Here is an 8,874-nt window from a genome sequence, read left to right on the forward strand (position 1 = left end):
GATTGATTAGGACATTATGAAAAATATAATTTTGTTCTCACCCAGAATATATGTTATGGCTCAAAATATTGCCACTGTATTATATATCATTCAGCATAAGAAAAAGTCATGGTTTTTTAAAATGGTCGACCATATGAGTTACATAATCTTACCTATGTTTGATCAACTTCATTAAGTAATAGTTAGCGAGACCACAATTTTTATCTGAAAGTATAGATTTGATTTTATTGGACTTAAATCGAGTTGTATATATTCGCGCATCGCAGGGGTTTCAATTTTAGATATCCATACTAAGGGGATTAACAAAAGGAATTTTTTGGGCCGATACGAGCCACAAGTGAACTAGCCCTCGTCTTTAAACTCTAATAAGCCTCAATTCCTGTCTTAACTTAAACAAAGGATTTAAATGGATTCCTCTTTTTTCGGTCCATTCAAATAGGTATAAAATTTCTACTTTTTAATTTCCAAAATAAAATATAAATAATAAAAAATATTTTAAAAATTGTATGATATAAATAAACGACATAAAAAAGACAAATTCATTTCACCGATCAAATTTATAGAATGTTTAATTTGGTAAGAAAACTCTTTTTTTTTTTTTTTGGTCGAAAATTTGGCAAGAAACTTATTTCAAAGTTATTAGTGATGGTTTTGCCAGCCCGCCTAAGGTTCAGGCCCGCCCAATGCCAAAAAAGGTTGGGCCACCTGCAACTTCTCTTTCTCTCTGCAGCAGCAAACGTCTAATAATGAATGTTTTGACGCTGATTAAAGCGAAGCTAAGCTGAAAATGGAGAACCGGGAGGAACAAGAGGAAGAAGACGACCTTCAGCGTCAGCCAAACCGCAACAAAACAGTGATAAGAATCCCTTCATACCAAGAAGTTTTAGAGAGCTCTCAGTCGAAATCGACCCCACCTTCTCTCTTCACCCCTTCTGCTTCTTTCTCTCAAGCTTTCTCTTTCCTCAAATCCTCTGAATTCTACTCTCCTCCTCCTCCTCCTCCGTCTCTTCCGCCTCCAACCGCCAACGTCTCCGCTGCCGCCGCCACCGCCGCCACCTCGACGTGGAGGTACTAAATTAACAAATTTGAAGACTGCTGTCACTTCTGCTTGGAGGAAGTTCCTTTGTTTTTGGGTCGGAGCTGAAAAAGATTGATTTTTTTCCCGTGTTGACTTTATGGGTGTCTTCTTGTTTCGTTTTGTAGTGTTGCTGGCACATCCAGTGCTGTTGCTGGGTCATCGTCAAAATCCTCTTTTGCCGCGCAGAGCCGCAATGCGATCCTGGTTAGCCATAGACAAGTAAGGGTCTTCTTACTCAAAGATTGTGAGAGCTGAATCTTTGTTTTCAGATATAAACGCATGAAGCTTTGTTAAGTATGAATGTCAATTTTGTTACCAAGATCAAATATTGAGCATGCAATGACCGGAGCGGTTCAGATTATCAAATGACAGCAACTCTAGCAATTTATGGTTTGCGTAGTGTACTCATGGATTTTGAATCAGGGAGGAAGATGACATGACCATTCTAGAGTTTTAATTGTTTTGTTGTCACATGTTGGCGATTGTTCTAGAGCTGTTGTAATTAGAAGTTATGGTTTCAGGAAGTTATGGCATTATCCTTTTAATGGTGCAGAAGGAACCACAGATGAGTTGGGTCTGAGATTTTTGGTTATGCCTTTTGTGTTTAGATCTAGATTTTGGAAAATTGTCAAGAACTTGCTTTAGGACAGGCTCTAACCCTCAAAATAGTCGAATCTATTCGAGTATAAATATACAGTCTTATAGGATTACTATATTTTTCACACAGACCACCTCACAAAGGCAAAAGTAAGGGGAAACAGCTTCTTCCTGATAAAATTTTATAGCATATAGGGCTCTTTTGACTCATCTTTCTTCATCTAACCACCCCTTTTCCCTTATGTAGAAGGGTAATCCCTTGCTCAAACATATCAGGAATGTGAGGTGGGCTTTTGCCGACATTATTGGTGACTACTTACTTGGGCAGAACTCATGTGCTCTTTATTTGAGGTTTGAGTTTTTCCCCTTTTCTAAGTTGCCAAATTAGTTATTTCTTGTTCTTATGTGTTTGGTCACCCAGCTGCTACGAAGATCATCTCATTTGGTAAGCACGTACAAAAAGTTCACGGCGTATTTGAAAAAAAATGGATATCGTTGATCATTGTGAAACAGTCACTAGAGCCAATTCATTTATATGAATGTTCAATCTGGGTGTTGCGTAACTTTTATTTTCTAAAACGTGGATGTCCTATGGTGAAAAATTAAGTCTGCTATTTTCTTTCATTGATGAAATTATAGGTTGCAATGAAAATACTTTTTATAGTGAAAGCATAAGACTACTCCAATTGAGAATCATCCATGCAATTTGAGCTGGTTCGGTGAATGCACGTGGGTACTGGAGTTTTCGCTGGCACTTTTGGACCCACTGATCTTTATTTGGAATGAACCTAAAGGACAACTATAGTGTAGAGAACAGATAATTGTAAAAGCAATTGAGCCCGGTGTGTGGATGTCTGATGGTCCCGATGACTTCTGTTATTGCATGCAATCTGCTAATTGAACACGTACTGAAGTAAATATCACCACATAAGCCTTGAGTTTTGTATTTGAGGTTGTGTACCTGATAACCCATTGTTGCTTTTGTAGCCTTCGTTATCATCTGCTGCATCCAGATTACCTATACTATCGTATAAGGGAGTTACAGAAGAACTACAAGCTCCGTGTTGTTTTATGTCATGTTGATGTGGTGAGCTACCTTTTTTTTTTGTTGTTCTCTGAACCTGCTTTATCGGTCTTGGGAAACTTTAGAGCCATTGAATTGATTTTATACTTTTTAGTTTACCTGAAGCAAGAGGTTTTAAATTGTGAACTTTGTGCGTTTCAGGAGGATGTAGTTAAGCCTCTTCTTGAAGTGACAAAAACAGCTCTGCTCCATGACTGCACACTCTTGTGTGGTTGGAGGTACTTATTTATCTTGGACCCGTTTCTGGTGAATATAACAGCTCTGGGAGAAATATTTTTAGTAGAGCTGAAATTCTGCTGCAGCCAATTCTAGATTTTGTTTCATTATTCACAGCAAGGAATAGCTTCATTTGGTCTTTGAGAAGATCTTACCATTCTGTTTCTTCTTCTTTTTCTTTTTCTAAGCTTGGAAGAGTGTGGCCGCTACTTGGAGACTATAAAAGTCTATGAAAACAAGCCAGCAGACATCATTCAAGGGCAAATGGATACAGACTACCTATCAAGGGTATTCTATGTTATTTTGGATTTGTTCCTTCTAGAAACCAATTTCCATTTTGCCGTTATTAAGTCCATCCAATTCTTCAGAGATATTTGCTCTAGACATTTGGGAGAACCTATACTTTGTTTCTTAAGTTTGCATTTGGTGAAGCTGAAATCTTTCCTTTTCCTCCAGCTGAATCATGCTCTAACAACAGTTCGACATGTCAATAAGACAGATGTTGTCACCCTTGGTTCTACATTTGGGGTATGCCTTGTGTTCTGCTTTGAAAATCTTCCTAATTTTCTATTTAATTTCAAACAAATGTAGTTGGAGACTATCCTTTTGTTGAGGATTATAAACCTTTAATGGGATTCCCATTTTTTCAGTCTCTTTCTCATATCATGGATGCTTCAATGGAAGATTTAGCTCGATGTCCTGGTATAGGGGAGCGCAAGGTGCTTTTATCTTGAACCTACTGCAGTACTCATATTAAAATTCGATTGAAGACCTTTATTTCAATTTGTCTATTTATCTTTTGAAGTAGGTAAGGCGCTTGTATGATACTTTTCACGAACCATTCAAGCGAGTGGTTCCAAACATTGCTGCTGCAGCTCCAGAAGCTCCTGTGGAGAAAAATGCTGAAACTGGTTCAATAAGTGAAGAACAGGAATCTGTAGATGATTTTGCACAGACGAGCAAGCGCCAGAAAAAAGAGCCCGAATTGACTGTTAAGTCGGCCCTTTCTGCGGCTTTTTCGAAATATGCTGATAAAATTGGTAAAAGAAACACTAAACCACGAGATGGGAGGGGAGGCGAACCAAGTACAGGCCAAGACACAGATGCTGAGAAAAGCTGTTGAGAGATTTATGTTTTGGCAGAGTAAAGCCTTCAACATGAGGAACCATCTGTTCCAGGCATTTGGATCCCTGCTTCATGCTACTGGAAGTACATTGACATTCTTTTTGTTCCCTGACCAGATACTTGCATATTATCTATTACTCTACTTTTGCCCAAATTCTGTTAGATGTATTTGAGAGCAGCAGTCACGAAGAGAAGATTTTCATTTCCTAGCTATTTCTATGTTGTATTGGATACCGGAACTTCTCATCCTGATGTTTCATTTGTGTATAAGTTTCTTTGTAAAATATGTTGATTATGTTGTGGCTCTCGACATATTGTAGAAGCTGATCGAATTGATGTCAGAACTTGTAAGATGTGCTGTTAAACTGTATCCAGAAATGTAACGAAAGATTTGATCTTATGATAGTTTTGCCTTCCTCAAAGGCAGGGGATAAATGAGATATGCCGAGACTTGGGATTACTCCACATGGCCTAAGTTGTGTCTTGTCATTTCAAGTCGTCCTGGGTAATATTCTATCGGCAGAGAAATGAGGAAGGAAAAAGTTATGCCACCTGAGACTTCTGCATTATTCCACATGGCCTGGATTGTTTCTTGTCATTTCAAGTCTCCCAGGGTAATATTCTCTCACTTTTCTTTGACAGGACTGGAACTAAAGAATGACGTGGAGCACTCTTTCCTTTGCTCATGCTTTTCTTCATGACTCATACATAAAAGGAGACAATTTTTTGCTGCCAATTTTGGCGGGGCGGCACCTTGTATTTGCCCATCAACTTGCTTTAATTTCAGTTTTTTTTGGGTATTCTGTCTAGTTAGGGAAGAGAAACAATTCCGCCAGGGAAGGGCAAATTGTGGCATGTTTTAAGATTTTGCAACTTCTTGCAATTTTTTTCCCGGCACAGGTAGCATCGACGAGCCTTTTCATTGCCCCTTGTCAATTTGTCGCCTATCTTCATTAATCCCACGACATTCTAATCGTATCTTTTTGCTTATGCAGGTAATGGCCAATTTTCCTTGTATTTTCATGTGCTTGATCCTTGTTATTCTCATTAAATTAAGTGAGTTCCTGATCAGGTTTCAGCATTTGATTTCTCTTGTCATACCATAGTGAAGAGCAATTTATTCGACATTTATTTATCTTATGAAATATGGAATTATGGAACCACAATGTGAAAACTTGACAGAGCTCTCTGCCTAAGATGAGCATGTACAGCTTCTGGACAGCGCCAGTACATCCTTATCTAGGAAAAAGATTGCACAATCTTGATAGTGAAGATTTTCATATTTTGCTTGCCATATTCCTTTTTATGCTCCTGTTTTCGCATGCTTGTGTATTCAATGGTCCCTCTGAATTTTGAAGATTCTTCATGCCTCCAGTGAGGAAAATGCCGTCGTATGGATCCCTTATCCTAGTACCTGGGGCTAACTGCACTGTTCTGAAATCTCAAGGAATTGGAAGAACTGATTGAGGAGTAGTTCTTAGCCAGAGGAACTAGCGATTGAACGACATCCGTCATTAGAGGGCGATAATCTGCTTCAGCTTGCACGCACATTGCTGCAATAGCAGCTACCTGGTCGGGAAGGAAAACCGGCATGGTATAGTTAGGTTGGCATAATCTATGTTTGGCATTTAGAAGATCGCGAAGTTACATGCTGACCTGAATCAACTCTTTCTTCGAAAAGTGGCCTTTCAGGGCTGGATCAACCATTTCCACTACTTTTTCTCTGTTAGTTAACCTCGGAAGAGCCTGATACATTCGAGAGCGTTAAGTTTGTGCTTTGACTTACCGCTTTGGAATAAGTGGAACGACATTGCACGGACTTAACAGGTCCCAGGAAAAAAAGGAAAACACTTTGCAGGCTAATTGGGTTTGAGCAGAGAATTACTACTTCATTTGATTTGCATCCAATGAATGACCATAGCCCAACATAATGCTAGTATAAATTTGCAGCTCAGTGAAACAACTAAGAAATAACATAGATTAGAGCACTGGATTGATCTTATCATTTGACCTTCTCATTAAGCAATCAAAATTGTGATAGTGGAAGGGCTAAAGATACCAACCCATGAAAGTAGGACATGTTCTCCAGGAGGGCGCTTGCTATCGACTGGTACTCGGCCTGTCAATAGTTCTAGAAGGACGACACCATAGCTGTATACATCAGACTTCGTTGTTAACTTACCTGTTGAAGCATATCTGCATGGCCAAAAAACCAGTGAAGTTGTTAACTAATGAATAGTGGATATTTAATATCTTTGTGAAATATAACTATTGAGAAGTTATCATACATTCTTACTTTAAAAACCACACTAACTGCTAAGATAATCCACAGATATGAAAATGATGGCATGCCAGCTAGTCCTAGTGGTCTTTAGTTAGTCATGGTTCTGGGCTGTTGCCTGCCAACCAGCTAATCTGTGAGGAAAAAACTGGCGATCTTCCTAGTGGGGACCTCTGTGTTGTCCATGTACGGACGTTAGCTCATAATTTCTTGTTTCCATTGATTTCTTTCTGAAAATGAACAATGGGATGCATGAGAAACTAATGGACAACTCACTCCGGTGCCAGGTAACCGGTGGTCCCAAGTACCCGCGTCGAAACCTGGCCATTGACCTTGTCTGATGCCGTCTTGGCCAGGCCAAAGTCGGACACTCTGGCGCGGAAGTTGCTGTCGAGCAGAATGTTGGTGCATTTGAAGTCACGGTGGATGACCGAGGGCACCGCGTGCTCGTGCAGAAACTCTAGGGCCCTGGCACAATCGAGGGCTATCACTAGCCGGGTCCCCCAATCCAACAGCCTGTGTTGGCTGTGTGAGTGTGGTGGATGCAGGTGATGCTTGAGTGTGCCATGGGGCATGTATTCCAGTATCAGGAGCCTATGGTTTTGGTCAGCACAGTAGCCCAGTAGATCCACCAAGTATGGTGAGTGCAACCTACTCAATAGATCGACCTGCATTACCAAAAAATTTTACAAAGATTAAAAGGATTACTAAGTAAAATATTTGCCGTTTAATTAACATCCATGTGCAATGTTGACTACCATGCATTAGCTGTATGCTAAATGCAGTTTCACAAAGCAATACCTATAGGTGCTGGCACAGTAGTGGAGCAGAAAGTGCCGAGGAATTTATGCATAGAATAAGAGCTCTGTGCCTGACGTAAAGAAAGGGAGCCGAAGGTGCGAAATTCAACGCTCCCTAAACCCTTGCTCATGCCTCTTAAGGATTACTTAATTTCACTCAGCTCTTCTTTGACTTCCGAGTACAAGCAATTAAGGAACCTTTTGTCTGTAGGAGGAACCAGCTAGGCTAATTTGGACAGATGCTGAAGTTCTGTGAAGTTGATGAACTTACAAGTTGCTTAATGCTTTTGGTAACGTGGAACTAACAGCAACAGAGAAGAAGGAACTTTAGACACATTCATGGTGATCATGTACCATTTCCCAGATTCAAACTCAGAAGAGAGAGAGAGAGAGAGCGAAGTCTAGAGCTATGTACCTCCCAACCTTATGGATCATGCGAAAGCGATCTAAAGTTCGAGTTGAAATTTCATTCGCCCTTGGTGCGAGGGAACCGAACTGTGCCGTGAACATCCGGTTTGGGGGAGATGTTTTAAGTAAATTATGAGTAGAATACGTTATCAGCATTAAATCAGTTGAGAGAGAGGAAGAGAGGCCGGCAAATAGAGACCAGAAGTGGAAAGTGGTAATGAATGAAGTGAGATTGAATGACCTCAATCCTGAAGGCACGCTCTCCTTGCTTGCCTTGCCAATGCAACATCTTAATTGCAGCGACTGTCCCATCACTCAACACCCCTTTGTACACCACTCCATACCCTCCAGTCCCTATCACGTTCCTTTCACTGAACCCTTCTGTGGCCACTTCAAGCTCCCTGTATGTGAACACTTGCACTCCTCTCCTATACCTGTTGTTACCACTGTTCGCTGGCCCGAGTGATCCTAGCCCCAAATTCCCTCCATTCAAACACCCTCCCTTCATATCTGTGCCGGAATTCAAACATGGCAACAGAACGATGAAAACAATGTTAGATTGCGCTAGCACTGGTCACCCCTGCCAGCTGTTTTGCTGCAAAATTTTGAATTTTTAAAGTACCCATTTGAGCTTACCTGGGCTAGAGCTGTAGATCGTGGTGTTGTGAGGAAGACTGATGGACTTGTTGAAGCTTGTGTTGCTGCTTTCCCTATCTGCATTCTTTTTGGCGGACTTGAGCCGTCGGAGGAGTAAGATGATGAAGAAAATGGCGAGGAGAGCAACCGATGAAGTCGCGGTTATGATGATGGCGAAGACCGAGTTGGAGAGTGGAAGGCCATGGCGGTTGTGGTGGGGCTGAGGAGGTGTGTGATGGTGGTGGCGTTGATGCGTTTGGTTGGAAGTTGCAGAAGTTGTGCTGGTCTCCATGAGTGTGAAGGAAAGAGAGAGATGAAACTTAGAAATTGCAGAAGTTCAATATGAGAGAGAGAGAGAGAGAGAGGGAGGGAGGTTTAAATGTGGTTGAATCTGTGAAGGAGAGGGGGTGGGTTTTCCCCTCCAGAGAGGTTAGACTACAATGACTTGCAAACTAGGAATATATACGAAAAGTGTCCTAATGGATATTTATTCAATGGATGCCAGTAAATTATTGTTCCCAAATAATATTATATAAGCGACACATTCACCGTCTCAAGTTTTATAAATATATATATCAGATGCACGACCATCACATTACAAAAAGAGCCTTCAAACCTAATATTGACACGGTAAAAATCGACATTCCTC

At 40.6% G+C, this 8,874-nt stretch overlaps 2 protein-coding genes across 2 annotated transcripts; one reads left to right on the forward strand and one right to left on the reverse strand.

The window, feature by feature from the left end:
* The first annotated feature begins 709 nt into the window (after window positions 1-709).
* On the forward strand, window positions 710-4,505 carry LOC115743988 (DNA excision repair protein ERCC-1). Its single transcript, XM_030679048.2, has 9 exons — window positions 710-1,068; window positions 1,204-1,297; window positions 1,923-2,026; window positions 2,663-2,762; window positions 2,901-2,977; window positions 3,164-3,263; window positions 3,432-3,503; window positions 3,626-3,694; window positions 3,784-4,505. The coding sequence occupies exons 1-9, from the start codon at window positions 788-790 to the stop codon at window positions 4,096-4,098; spliced, it is 1,212 nt and encodes a 403-aa protein (XP_030534908.1). The 5' UTR covers window positions 710-787; the 3' UTR covers window positions 4,099-4,505.
* A 703-nt stretch (window positions 4,506-5,208) lies between these two features.
* On the reverse strand, window positions 5,209-8,655 carry LOC115743986 (probable serine/threonine-protein kinase PBL7). Its single transcript, XM_030679044.2, has 6 exons — window positions 8,226-8,655; window positions 7,831-8,099; window positions 6,658-7,049; window positions 6,164-6,296; window positions 5,757-5,846; window positions 5,209-5,669 (listed from the first exon to the last, which is right to left on the reverse strand). The coding sequence occupies exons 1-6, from the start codon at window positions 8,515-8,517 to the stop codon at window positions 5,508-5,510; spliced, it is 1,338 nt and encodes a 445-aa protein (XP_030534904.1). The 5' UTR covers window positions 8,518-8,655; the 3' UTR covers window positions 5,209-5,507.
* Window positions 8,656-8,874: the final 219 nt, after the last annotated feature.

This window comes from Rhodamnia argentea, chromosome 1 (genome assembly GCF_020921035.1).
Source record: "Rhodamnia argentea isolate NSW1041297 chromosome 1, ASM2092103v1, whole genome shotgun sequence".
Classification (NCBI taxonomy): domain Eukaryota; kingdom Viridiplantae; phylum Streptophyta; class Magnoliopsida; order Myrtales; family Myrtaceae; genus Rhodamnia; species Rhodamnia argentea.